General features: G+C 36.7%; 1 protein-coding gene across 2 annotated transcripts in view; it reads right to left on the bottom strand.

The window, feature by feature from the left end:
- LOC132151672 (caM kinase-like vesicle-associated protein) overlaps positions 1-14,974 on the bottom strand; it is a 32,326-nt gene that overhangs the window by 3,053 nt on the left and 14,299 nt on the right. For both annotated transcript variants that reach the window (XM_059559961.1, XM_059559962.1), the window contains exons 2-8: positions 3,554-3,661; positions 3,165-3,296; positions 2,857-2,931; positions 2,158-2,296; positions 1,756-1,876; positions 1,329-1,404; positions 33-169 (exon numbers count right to left, since the gene is read on the bottom strand). In XM_059559961.1, coding sequence (XP_059415944.1) covers positions 33-169; positions 1,329-1,404; positions 1,756-1,876; positions 2,158-2,296; positions 2,857-2,931; positions 3,165-3,296; positions 3,554-3,648 — 775 coding nt within the window. In that variant the 5' untranslated portion in view covers positions 3,649-3,661. The remainder of the gene's footprint in view (positions 1-32; positions 170-1,328; positions 1,405-1,755; positions 1,877-2,157; positions 2,297-2,856; positions 2,932-3,164; positions 3,297-3,553; positions 3,662-14,974) is intronic.

Consider the following 14,974-nt stretch of genomic DNA (forward strand, 5'->3'; position numbering starts at 1 on the left):
ACACCTACTGTGTAGTGAGTTGTGTATTGTACCTGAGTCAGAGATGTCGTCCCAATAGGGTGAGTCAAACTCGTAGTCTCCAGACAGAATTTTCCGGAACAGGTTCTTATCATGATTGTCATAATCGTCATCTTCTGTCTCGTCATAAAAAGGTGGGTTTCCTGACAGTCTGTTGAAAATTATGAAGTAAAAATGAAAGTACATGGCCATGTATGGTAACCCATACTCTGAATGCTCTGAATGCTCTGCATTTCACCCATCCAAGTGCACACACACAGCAGTGAGTAGAACACACAAACACACTGTAAACACACATATGACCAGAGCCTTAAAGGTTTAGTTCATCCAAAAATGTCATTAATGACTCACCCTCATATCCTTCCAAACCCGTTAGACCTCCGTTCATCTTCAGAACACAGTTTAAGATATTTTAGATTTAGTCAGAGAGCTTTCTGTCCCTCCATTGAAAATGTATGTACGGTATACTGTCCATGTCCAAAAAGGTAATAAAAACATCATCAAAGTAGTCCATGTGACATCAGAGGGTCAGTTAAAATTTGTTGAAGCATCGAAAAAATACATTTTGGTCCAAAATGTTGACGTATGACGCTGCTGACGTGTTTTCTGGTGCGCCCAATAACAAAGATCACATCAGCAGCATCGTACGTCAACAGTCACAGCAGTCGCACTCACAACAGACCCGGAAGAGAAGACAATGCTGGATAAAGTCGTTATTTATTGGACCAAAATGTATTTTCGATGCTTCAACAAATTCTAACTGAGCCTCTGATGTCACATGGACTACTTTGATGATGTTTTTATTACCTTTCTGGACATGGACAGTAGACCGTACATACATTTTCAATGGAGGGACAGAAAGCTCACTGAATAAATCTAAAATATATGTGTTCCGAAGATGAACGGAGGTCTTCTGGGTTTGGAACGACATGAGGGTGAGTCATTTATGACATAATTTATATTTTTGGATGAACTAACCCTTTAAAATGTCCTAGGACAAGGGGTTAATTATGACAACAATACCATATGAACAACATTTGATTGTTGTGGAGAGGTTAAGGAGAGAAACAGATACAGGAGATACTGTGCACTTACAGAGTGGTAATGATGAGCTACCAAGCAATGTGACTACAGGAAATGGAAAGTATGCTGATGACCTCATGGATGGGTCAGGCAAGTGACTCCAATACAGACATCTATGGGGTCTACTAATAAACAAAGATCTGGTTCAAGAGCACAATGAATTGAATACGTCGGACCATCTTACACAATGAATGAAAATGTGTAAAAAAAACGACACATGAACTCACAGGATGTACATGATCACCCCGATGGCCCAGCAGTCCACCGGTCTGCCATATCTCTGTCTGCCAACCACCTCTGGAGCTATAAGAGAAAATTACAAATATGTAATATAATATAGTGCAAAACATGTCAAATGGTGTGACCATCAATTAAAAAGTTAATTAACTATTTTCCTCAAACCAAACCAAACACATATCAATCATTATTTTACAAATATTTTACACATTTTTAATAGTAAAAATCACATATGATGTGTACCGAATTCATTGGCTATATTATTATTTATACATTGTTATTTTTAAGTAACTTAAATAGATTCGTTTTTCATTATTAACTTAAATATATTTTAATCATATCCGTATATATTTATATGAATAATCATAATTCCCATAGGGCACAGTTACTTCTGAAAGCTTTGACACTTTTTCTTACCAAGGTACTCTGGTGTGCCACATGGTTCTTTGATAAGACCATTTTCCAGTTTGGCCAGGTGAAAATCGCTGATTACAATTTTGGAGTTCTTCAGACGGTTGTAGTAGACCAGATTTTCCAGCTGACGGGGTGAGAAGATATAATAGTGCAATCAATTTTAAAAAACCTCAAAAAACCTGACCTTGCATCTTGACTTTAAAACAATCAGAAATTTTCAGGATTGTGTCAAAAAAAACAAGAGATGCAAGACATGCCAATAGTAATAAAATAATTTTCCTTATGGCATGAAATAACCCTTTAAGGTGTCTAATTAACCTCTGTCTCCTGAAAATAGAGTCTAAGACTGCCTTCTGGTGCATTACCATGTGGTGACCATTAGATGGTAGTAAAGGCCCAAGTCACCTTTAGGTTTCTGTGAACAATCTGAAGAGAATGCAGGTAAGCCACAGCCTCAAGCACCTGCCGGATCACATTGCTGGTGTCACGTTCTGAGTAGTAGCCCTGGTCTAAGATCCAGTCGAACACCTCCCTTCCTGTGGCTCTGAAGTAAAAAATAAATAAATAAAAATGGTCAAACCAAATATTCATGTGAGAATCAAACTTGTGCTTGTAACATGATGATTTTAGAAAGGTGTATTTTTAGTTTATAGAAAAAGTGATCAAGATACAAACTGAAGCAAATGCATATTTATGTAAAGATATCATGAACATTTCGTCAACATTTAAACAATCTGCAGCTTAAAAACACCAGTCCCCATTGAATTATTTAAAAAATAATGTTTTTACTTGCTTAATCTGTTCACTGAACTTTCACAATAGTAACAGGATAAAGATACAAGAGAATGAAAAAAAAAGTTGTCCCAACTACACACCAATCTCAAATAAATAAATAAATCCATTTTAATATAGGGAAAATAGTATATTCTATATTCCACATCCCTATCCACCTTGAGAAGAAAAAAAAATGTTCATGAAAAATGAAATTTTCATTTCGGTTCAGTTATGCTTTTAAAATCTGAACGTAATGAAAACATAAAGTATCCAATCACACTCGTGTACTTTCTTATTCACTCTCACACACAAAAATCTCAAAGAACGTACAGCTCCAGAAAGAGGAAGTACTCTTTTCTCGTCTCAAAGACATCTACCAGCTGGAGGATGTTATGATGCTTCACCCTGCGGGGAGAGACAGAGAGAAAGCAAGAGAGAAACTGTGACACTGTGAAAGGAAGCAGAGCAGAAAGTGAAATGAAATCATGACTATCTGCAAAAATAAAAGCATTTGCATGATAAAGAGTTGACTGCATTCTGCCACTCGTGTTAAACCAATTTCAACACTGAGCACCATCTGCAAGCACCTTTCTTCACTAAAATGTGGATCATATAAATAGCATACATGTAAAACGTACAATTTCAGGATGAGGATCTCGTTTTTAGCTGCTTTCCGTACTTTTCTTCCATCTTTCTTCAGGAACTTCTTACAGGTGTACATTTTCAGTGTGTTCTTATCCTTTGCCCTGAAGATTTCACAAAACTCCTCCCTGTTATTGAAGACAATAAAAACACATATACAGTGCTGTTGAGTCAACACTGAAAATCTGGGATTCAGAATCTAGTGTAAACTTTTTATAAATTTTTTTGGGTAAATGAGAAATTTGTAAAAAAAAAAAAAAAAAAAAAAAAAAAACTATATTAAATTTGGAAAAGTGTTAAACAGGAGCATTTTTCACAAACGTATAGTTTGAACAGAAAGATTACAATAAAATTATGGTAGACAAAACCATAGATGTGTACTCACGATTTCACTACCTGTCCCAGGTCATACTTATCAGTGACCTCTGAAGGACTGTTGTAGTCCTTCTTCTCTCCCAGAGTTAAACAGCCAAATGGCATGGCTGCTCCTGCCCTGGAAAACAAACACAAAAAGTTATTTAATGGCATGTTACAGACATGCATGATTTGGACATCTCAAACCATGCCATTTATTGAGGAGAGGGGTGCTATTAATTCTCTAAGCAACTGAACTTAGGATTTGCGTTTGGTTGCTGACAGATTTATATTAAAGGAGGAACCCAAGCTAGCATATAATGTAGAGACACAAATCAACACTGCATGAGTCTAATCATCCTGTAGCCCACATGTTCGACATTACCAAGCAAATTACCAGCCTCTCAAAGAACAAAATCATTGATGGCTAGAGAATTTTTGTCTTCTATCCACTCTTTAAGTGCACATTTTAATTGTGTATATTTTGAAAGCCACTGATGTGTGTGTTTATGATGGTGTGGATTTAATAAATTATGAAGAGTTTTTACTGTGAAACCTCCATATTCATTCACTCCATATTCATTCACTGACAATTAAAAAATGCACACAGCTGTTTCGTTCTTTCTTGTATTGAGCTGCTTTTCTCACTAAGTCAGAACTCAAAGAGGAGGAATAAATTCTTATTTATCTGAGAGCGAGAAAAAGTGAACGCAAAAAAGAGGGGGAGATAGAGATTTGGCAGACAGCACTCTCATAATCACACATGAATAATGCCTACAATTTATTCCAAAAGTGACAATTTCCACTTGTGACAGGAAGTAGCTGTAAAAAAAATTCAGATTCTTTGAACATACAGTAATCATGCTTATTTCTGACAGATACAATTTGAGCTCAAGCAAAAAAAAAAAGACCACAGGGATATCAGATAGATTAATGACATTCTTCTTAAATTAATTGCATTAGGGTATCAAATAATAAGAGTGATGTTGGATCCTATCAAAAAAAACATTTCAAGGGATAGTTTGACCAAAACACACACACACACATATATACAGTATATATATATATATATATATATATATATATATATATATATATATATACACACTTGTAACAGGATTTTCTGTTACAAGTTTGAAATGACATGAGGGTGAGTAAATGATGAGAAATTTTATGGTAGGGTAAATAATGCCTGTAAGACAAAACGACGCTGTGACCCATTTTACTTCTGTAATATGATAAATGTCTGAATGAAACGTTCAACCAAGTTATATTATTAAGGACAATTTGCAAAGATAACTTTTTTTCTTTTTGATCTGGTACCCGTCACAGAAACGCCAGGCTCCAATACCATTCAATCAAAGGACTGTTTCATTGCACGATCACTCTTCAGTCACTATTGCCATTGCTATTTGACCTGTGTTCACCATCCCATCTGCTTGTGTCAATAAACCTCCTTACCTGTGATCTCCCGTCTATGTACCATCTGTACTGTAACAGTACCAAGACAGTTGCATATTTTAGTTGCAGTTGATTTTAGACAAAAAATTATATCAAATTTTGCCATCACATTTCTTCAGTTTTTTATAGAAGCAATAGAAAGCTTGATAGCTTAGCATTTTCACTTTGTGTTAGTACTTGATTTAATGTGCACTTATTTTGGAGGATTCCTAGGGCGGCATTCCTTTGGTAATAAACCCCTAAAGGGTTTAACATTAAAATTGACTAGAGAACTAATGAAACAAACAAAGACGAACAAAGTGTTAAAATCTAAATGCACTACACGCAGAGCTCAAAAGCCCGCAGACCTCTAAATTCCCCTTATGCAGCATGTCATGTGATACTCCATTAGTTTAATTTTCTCAGAAGAGCCTATAAACTTCTCAGAACTGTTGCCAATTCTTCTAAAAATGTAACTTTACTGTTTTGAGAGCTGGGAGGACAGCCATTATCTATCTCAGTATTACACACTGAAACAAACAACAAAAAGGCCTCACACAAACAAGCAATTACACATCAGGCTGACAGTACAATTACACCGCTAATCGGGTCTGACCCAATAATTTGCCAAACACCATGACAGTCCTCAATCACACTGAAGCTCGACCGGATAATGTGACAGGAATTTTGTCTCTAAACGCTTCAGGCTTTCAGCTTGAACAAAGAATCAAGACAAAAACCAGCACAACAGTTCACATGCACTGCACGCCTCTGAACTCTGCCGGGCTTGAACTTACTCTGAAACCCTTTGTTTGATGTTATAGTACAAAAAAAAACATCCTATTTTCTATTCTCCACTCCCCCATAATAGTCCAGAAAAGGCAGGAGGGCAGACTGAAGCATCATTACCACCCAGTGCCAGATATCGACCAAAAAAAGGCCATTCCTTATATCCACGGTAAAGGAAGCATTACATAAATTACAGGCTGAGCGAGAGGCTGTTTGCTTTGCCCGTCACAGGAGCACTAAGGTCTCTAATTAATCTCCCCTTGGCCTCTATGATTGCAGGAGACATTGGCTTTGCAAGGCCAATACATGCATGCTAATGAGGGGAGAGGAGCACTTTAAAGACAGTTGGGTGATCAGGAGAAGAGATGTTTAAAAAACTAAATTGGGAATTATGCATTTAGCGTGCACACTATCATTTTGCATAAGCTGTTTTGATTAACTGTGTTGACTAACTCTATTCGCCTGTGGCAGGCTTTTAATTTATTATTTATTTCACTTTGTTAGTATGTATTTTCTGTAACCAGGTATACCATTCTCATTCTGATTTTATATCCATGTTTCATCTAAAAATAACTATAGACCTTAGGGTAGTGACATTTAATATTTGGCATGAATATAAACAGGTCTTTAAGTGATGTGCAATGCGTTTAATGGATTATACTATTGTTTAACAACAAACCAATTATTCATCCACAATATCTTTCTGGAGAAAAAAAAAATGTTTTCAGTAGGCATAAACTCTATAAAACAGTTTTGAAAGTTGTGAGTTGGTGAAGATTAAGTTATTTAGGACCTTTATACAGTTTGTTCCATTGTAAAGGCTGTTAATTTGTCCCTTAAAGCCTCGTTTTCATCGCTGTGCTTATAAACACTACTTCATATTATATGGAGTTGATGCACTAAACAACATTTGAAAAATGCTTTTGACCACAGTGTCGGGCCAAGTCGAAAAACACACTTGCTGCCAATAAGCAAGGGCTGTGTCTAATAATAGGGAGAAGAGAGTGCTCAGTGAGTGCACAGGACGGTTATTGTGGAGGGACAAAACATAAAAAAAAAGGGTTACGATCAGGCAAAAGGTAGGACAATATCCACTAAATATTGGAGCAGTTTTCCAACGGTGGAGTAAACTCAAGGAGAGGGAAGGACTGGAATTGGACACCGAGTTTGATCTGTTTCTTCTTGATTGGTGAGTAACGTTGATTTTCTTTGTTTCACACAACTTATGTGTGTTGGCTTTTGCTAGAATATGTTGCGTTATGCAGGCATTGCAGACTCCACCATTGTCGCTGCCAGGGTTGTCTACATACGTGTAGGGCGGGGTTATCAAAATGAGAGAGAGAGAGAGGTCCTGTTGGGGTATGGGCGTGTATGTTTTGGTGCTTTCAAATATCAACATTTTTTGGTAAAATTAACTTAGTGCACCTTTCAGAGATACATATAAACCCTGCATCCCTAAATCAATATTTCGAATATTCTTCCACTATTTCACATATAGTGAATAGCGAGCTTTGCATTGTCTGGTACAGTATTTTCTCATCTTCAGCAATTTTTCTCTGGACTCTACTAATGTCTTGTTTACAGACTTTGTAATATTTCTACACAAATAACATTTTGGGAAATTATTGCAATGAATTTTGTGTGCAAGTTAGGAACAGAGATTGCCCAAAATAAAACAAAAAAGCAGTTTGCCAATCGCAGGTTATTGAGCAAAAACTAGTTGGTTCCGATTGATGGCCGGTGCATCTCTAAAATTCAGTATGGCATCTAATCTGACTAAGGTCTATTAATCTACAAAAGTGTACGATCAAAAGCTCAGTTACATTAATGCAGGACATTTTTGCTTGTGTGTCAACTCAACACATTGCAAAAAAGCACAGAGAGGAGTATTTATTTTATCAGAGGATGTTCTTTCATAACTCATAATTTCATTTAAATATTAACTATGTAAAAGAAAAACAAAAAGTGTCTTGGAAAAACAAAAAGTGTATAGAGTTTGTTACGTGGGAGTGTAGTATTTTATGTGGTTCATGGGGAAGATGTGTATTCGTGGTCTAGTTTTCCCTGGCGTGTTTTTCTTTCTTTCTCTTTTGTTACTCTCACTGTAATGACTCACAGGTGGAGCTGCTAAAGAGTGACCTGATGGTGACTGGAGTGATTGGCGCTCTATTTAATTCTCCTGCACCATGGATCTACGGCTCCCCGCTCTCATGACTTCCTTGATTGAATGATGATTGAATGATGATTGACAGATGTGTTCTTTATGTAGCATGGTGCCCATGGTGTTTGTTAAATGATTGCTATGAGACATTTGATGTAAACCACTATCTTTTGCTAAAGCCTGGTTCACACGGCAGGATAATTAGGCCGATTTTAGCCCCAATTGACACCTTCCGACAATCTTAAGGATGCTCCGATTATCGTAAAATAATCTGATCAGATATTCCTGCCGTGTGTGGTGTGTTAAGACTGCTCTCCTCTGCTCGGAAGGATGTCGGGACCACTCCGATCTCAAATCGGGGATATCCAACATGTTGGATTTATTTGGCCCGATTTCTTCTCGTGTGTGGTGTCCCCCGAGGACAAACGATCACGCAGCCTGTGGACTGTGGCGTGTAGCCAATCAGAAAGCGAGGTGACGAGGCAGCGAGGAAATACCGGGAAACAAATTCAAAACAGCCGGCGGCATGGCGCACCAGAAAGTCCGGTGGACGTCGGAGATGGAGGACTTTGTCTCCACTTCTTTGACCATTGCCTTTTCTTGTTTTTCTTATGTTTTTTTTTTTTTTCGGTTAAAAACAAAGCACAAACTATGGCCACTGCATCCTCTTCGTCCGCCATGATTGTTTGTGGTTGTTTTTTTTTTTTTTGTAATACTCTTTGAGTAGAGATTTGACCTCATTCGTACAAGCTGTAACTAAGATAATATTGGAACAATTCTTTTAAAAAATCTTCGAGTTCACTGAAATCTCTGGCTTTTTCAATTTCAAGTCTTCATTTACTCTCCATTTTAAACTAACTGTTGTGTAGGAAAACAACTGAGATATTAAGAGATATCATTTGTAAGGTTTCTTTAATTTCCCAGAAAGGGTCTCATCACATCTAAGTTGCATGCAAAAATGCAATTATCACGAGTAATAAAACAGAATCCATTAGGTAAGACAATAAAGATATGAAAGAATAATTTGGACCATATTCTCTCAGTGGCAGCTGCACTTTTTCTTTTTCAGCAGAAGTCAGGAAAAGGCCAGATATGAGGACGCCAAGGAAATCTTTTCCCCTTGTTAAGCACATTTCCGTTGAACAAATTTGTAAATGAAAAACTTTTGTTAGCTGTTTAGCTTTTACACGCTCATCTAAATCTTCTGAGGATTAGGGGGTCATCTGTGCCTATTTGGGCTTTAGAAAGCAAAAGACAAAATATAACCCCTTTACCTTGATTCTGATAAATTACACAATCTAGCTTCAGTATTTGTGTTAATGCATGTGTGTTAAGTTCGGAACCCAGAGAAACACAGGAGACGAGAGATCCAAACGCAGTGTGGTATTTAATGGGTAATCCAAATCAGAATCCAACAAGCAGGGGTCAAAACCATAAATCCATCCAAACAATAAACAAACAGGGAAGGAACAGGAAACTCGGAAGGTGAGAAAACTGGGTGACGGAATGAAAGGACTCCATGAAAACAAACAGAACAGACCGGTTAATATAGGCAGGGTAATGACTATCAAGTGAAGACACCTGAGTGCAATTAACAGGAGTGCAATTACTGTGATGAAGGGGCAAGGCTTTGTGGGAATCGGCTCGAGCCGCGCGGAAAACGCGTGCATGCTAGAAATAGAACCGACGCCTATTTTTCACGCGACACGCTAGCGTGTTGGAAGCGTTTCCAGGCAAAATATAATAGGAAAATATGTTTATATGTCATTTTGTACACAAATACATATTAATTCATGACATTTTGATGTTTGAAAGTCTATAGGTTGACATAAATTCAGATATAAATGTAATTTAAAAAATAAATAATTATCTATTTTCAAATATTGCACCTGTCAAACATAGTATATTTTGCCGTCAAAACTGTTGACGATGTCCTTTATCAGTAGGCGTAGTTGTAGGTGTGTAAAAAAAAAGTTGATTTTGTTGTCATGAAGACAAGAGCCTGGTCTGTTGGCGGCCTCCCTCTATGTCATATTACAGTAGTAGCAGTGCGCCAGCGCCGCGTCAGGCACGCCTCTGGTGTGTAAAGACACAGAAAACGCGAGGCAGCCGCCATGCTTCTGGCACGCAGCAGAGATGCCACGCAGCCAGTGTGTCACCGGCATTGACAATAAAAGAAATGGACACAGCGACCCCATTGGAACTCAATTGAGACAAGTGAAGCCCTTTTTTAGCGTTTTTTAGCACTTCCGTTTCTGACGCGCAGACTCAAACTAAGCTTGATGACGTCAGCAACCTGTCTGACAGATGTAAATCTTCTAGTGGCTGTGCGTGCAAACTGCCATCGTTAATCTTGCAGAGACGGCGAGCTTGAGCGGGGAGTTCTTTGGCGTGAGTGAGCAGGAGTAAGTATTCTGATTAATTATTTTGTATAGTATTTTAAAATGTAATGCCAGTACGCCATATTAAGTTAATTGCCTGCAAGCTTCTCCTCCTGTCTGTACGGTAATGCGACAGAGTCAAGTGGTTATGACGCAATCGTTAGCCTATTTTTTACAAAAACTGTTTCTACGGGGGCCATAATGTAACATAGAAGGTAATGGAGCCCTTTATACATCGTCGTATATCTTTAGAAATAAATAATGGACAAACGGAGTCTTTAAACGCCTCAGATGTAAAGTTATTCGCTGTCAAAGTGACGCCAAAATGAATGGGAGTCAATGGGAAAACTAACGCAAGTGAAGTTCTGCTACAAGATGGCGGCACGTGGCCGACTTCAACTTCCGGTCGACTTCCTTGCCGCCTGGTCACTGGCCTGAGAGACGCGCTGCATGAGAGCACATTCACTCTCTGACAGCAGATGGTGCTAAATGCAGCCCTTACCCTGTAAACATAAAAATAATCCTAAATAACCATTCAGATTTGTGTTTTCCCTATGGTGTTTATTACAGAGCCAACTACTGAAATATTTAGACTTAATAGGCTATTTATCTTCAAACATTCATTTTTAAAAAAAAAATCTGGACTACAAATGCCCTAGATATTGTTTGAAAGTGTTTTGATCTTTTATTGTTCATTCACACTTTACATTATGGCTTCATTAGTTAACATAAACTGCCAATGAAAAAATTATTCTGAACATTCATTAATCTTAGGTATTCCAATATTTAATAACACATTGTTAAAATTAAAAGTTGCAACTGTGTTATTTAATGAGCTAACATGAACTAAGACTTTTAAGATTTTTTAACAAAGATTAATTAAATCTATATCAAATGTAGCTATTGCTCATTGTTTAGCTGTGCATTTATTGAATGAGCACTATCCGATGTCCGAACTGATTACACCATATTTTATGTATTGTACTGTATTTTATGTAAAATCATTTTCTATTTTTAAACTGTCTTAAATTCATTTTAAGTCAGTTTTTAAATCATTTTCATTTTCAAGTTCTTAAATTGCTTATTTTATTTTTGTGATTATTTTTCTTTTACTTTCTTTTTGAATTGCCATTGTGTACAAAATGTGCTACAAATAAACCTGCCTTGCCTTGAATGTTAATGCATTAACTAAGGTTAACTAATGCGGTCTTACTGTAAAGTGATACCTATTGGTTTTTATAGTTCTTTTGCACGTTAATGTGTAAAACATTTAACTTTTATATATTTTTCTGTATTGCTTTATTGTTTTAAATGTTTAGTTATTTTTGTTATAAGATTATTAAGTTATTTAACCTGTTATACTGTATTATGACCACTTTTTAAAACAAAATTGCAATACCGTGATAATACCGTATACCGTGATAAAAGCATGATCAATTAACCGCAACAGGACAATTTGATACCGGCATATCCCTAGTCACATATATTAAAAACCTATATCAAAACCTATATTGAAATATATATGTTTATATAGGTTTTTTCCATGTGGGAGCCTACTGAGCATAGCATCAAATAAAATTTTGGAAGTGTTACAGGACGACCAGCATTGTTTGAAACAAATAATGATTTTTTTTAATTCAATCGTGTGAGGTCATCAGTTTGCCAGGACTGTTTAACTGTATTTTTGTTTTACCAGTAAGTTGGAAGCACTCATCAGAAAGATAAAACACAAATTACATCTGCTCTGAACAGTAATTATATTAAATAGAGATCAAATGGAGACTTTTGTCTCAGCAAATCCATTTCTCTTGAGAAAAAGACCAACATTGTTTCAAACTGTGCTCAGATTTGCCATAACATTAAAGTTAGAATTTCTAGAAGTACATTATATTTACCTATCTAGCATTATCAAAAAATATATAACTAAGAATTAAGTCTCTTAAACTATACAAATGTAACATTTCAGCAATAAAAAATGTCCTCTGACCAGTTTAAATAATAAAAATAATAATAAAAACATTAGTAAACATGCACAAAATTAAAAATAAAAGATCATTGATAGACGTCAATATCTTATAACAACCTTGTTACAGTTTGTCCTGAAATTCCATTATGTATCTGAATATGTTCAGTTAACAAAGTTCCATTTGAGCATACACTAAATTGACCATCAAGCCTCCATCAGCCATTACAAGTGTGTTTTATTCTCCTCTTAGCTAAAAAGTATGCTCTCTTGCAGTAATCAAACAAATGAAGAAACATAGCATCAATTAGCTGTTAGTCAACAAACAGAGACAGACATTTATGAAAACACATTCATATGGATGAATTTATTTTTAGAAATGGGTACTTAGTAATCTAATTGATGGTGCATCATGTTGTTTTCTCTCTCATTTGGCACAATCATAGCATCAGGCTGTTTGTTGTAAATGTACTCTGGCCATGAATGCGGAGGCTTAAAAACAAGGGAGTTGTCCCCAAACATGATTGGACAATCATGGCACCATCTCACATCTCATTTATCAATTGTAGTGAAAATGACCACTAAGCACTTCTTATAAGGAGTTTTTCTTGTTGCTATGCTAATTGTATTTTACACTGTATTTGCCTTTTTGTCTTACAACCCGAATTCCGGAAAAGTTGGGACGTTTTTTAAATTTTAATAAAATGAAAACTAAAGGAATTTCAAATCACATGAGCCAATATTTTATTCACAATAGAATATAGATAACGTAGCAAATGTTTAAACTGAGAAATTTTACACTTTTATCCACTTAATTAGCTCATTTAAAATTGAATGCCTGCTACAGGTCTCAAAAAAGTTGGCACGGGGGCAACAAATGGCTAAAAAAGCAAGCAGTTTTGAAAAGATTCAGCTGGGAGAACATCTAGTGATTAATTGAGTTAATTGATATCAGGTCTGTAACATGATTAGCTATAAAAGCTTTGTCTTAGAGAAGCAGAGTCTCTCAGAAGTAAAGATGGGCAGAGGCTCTCCAATCTGTGAAAGACTGCGTAAAAAAATTGTGGAAAACTTTAAAAACAATCTTCCTCAACGTCAAATTGCAAAGGCTTTGCAAATCTCATCATCTACAGTGCATAACATCATCAAAAGATTCAGAGATACTGGAGAAATCTCTGTGCGTAAGGGACAAGGCCGGAGACCTTTATTGGATGCCCGTGGTCTTCGGGCTCTCAGACGACACTGCATCACTCATCGACATGATTGTGTCAATGACATTACTAAATGGGCCCAGGAATACTTTCAGAAACCACTGTCGGTAAACACAATCCGCCGTGCCATCAGCAGATGCCAACTAAAGCTCTATCATGCAAAAAGGAAGCCATATGTGAACATGGTCCAGAAGCGCCGTCGTGTCCTGTGGGCCAAGGCTCATTTAAAATGGACTATTTCAAAGTGGAATAGTGTTTTATGGTCAGACGAGTCCAAATTTGACATTCTTGTTGGAAATCACGGATGCCGTGTCCTCCGGGCTAAAGAGGAGGGAGACCTTCCAGCATGTTATCAGCGTTCAGTTCAAAAGCCGGCATCTCTGATGGTATGGGGGTGCATAAGTGCATACGGTATGGGCAGCTTGCATGTTTTGGAAGGCTCTGTGAATGCTGAAAGGTATATAAAGGTTTTAGAGCAACATATGCTTCCCTCCAAACAACGTCTATTTCAGGGAAGGCCTTGTTTATTTCAGCAGGACAATGCAAAACCACATACTGCAGCTATAACAACAGCATGGCTTCGTCGTAGAAGAGTCCGGGTGCTAACCTGGCCTGCCTGCAGTCCAGATCTTTCACCTATAGAGAACATTTGGCGCATCATTAAACGAAAAATACGTCAAAGACGACCACGAACTCTTCAGCAGCTGGAAATCTATATAAGGCAAGAATGGGACCAAATTCCAACAGCAAAACTCCAGCAACTCATAGCCTCAATGCCCAGACGTCTTCAAACTGTTTTGAAAAGAAAAGGAGATGCTACACCATGGTAAACATGCCCCGTCCCAACTATTTTGAGACCTGTAGCAGAAATCAAAATTGAAATGAGCTCATTTTGTGCATAAAATTGTAAACTTTCTCAGTTTAAACATTTGCTATGTTATCTATGTTCTATTGTGAATAAAATATTGGCTCATGTGATTTGAAAGTCTTTTAGTTTTCATTTTATTACAATTTAAAAAACATCCCAACTTTTCCGGAATTCGGGTTGTAGTTGAAGTTTATAAATTATATATAACAAATTTAACTCAAGTCAGTATTATATATTTATTTAGTGAGTAATGATGTACAGTCAGCCCTACATGTGCAGCAGACCATATAACACAAAACTGCTAGGTGACTAAATATGTATTAAACTTTTAATCAAGGGCAAATTTGTCATGTTTATAGCCTGAGACATCCAGATGCTTTAAACAAGATAAAACTGCAAACTAAATGCAGCCTCTGCATCTAAAAGAAAATGATTTATACACTCATTTAGATGGCCTAGAAAACTAGTTCCTAAACACGGAAATCTACAGTCTGGGACTATTTTATTTTTACCCCTCTGTTTGAAGTAGTTTTAAAAATCTGTTAACTTCACTTTTTCAAATGTGGATGAAGAATTTAATATTAAAAGAAATATTAAAAAATCTAATATTAAAACTTATCTGAGAGTCAGATGTAGGCC

The sequence above is a fragment of the Carassius carassius genome, chromosome 10 (genome assembly GCF_963082965.1).
Source record: "Carassius carassius chromosome 10, fCarCar2.1, whole genome shotgun sequence".
NCBI lineage: Eukaryota > Metazoa > Chordata > Actinopteri > Cypriniformes > Cyprinidae > Carassius > Carassius carassius.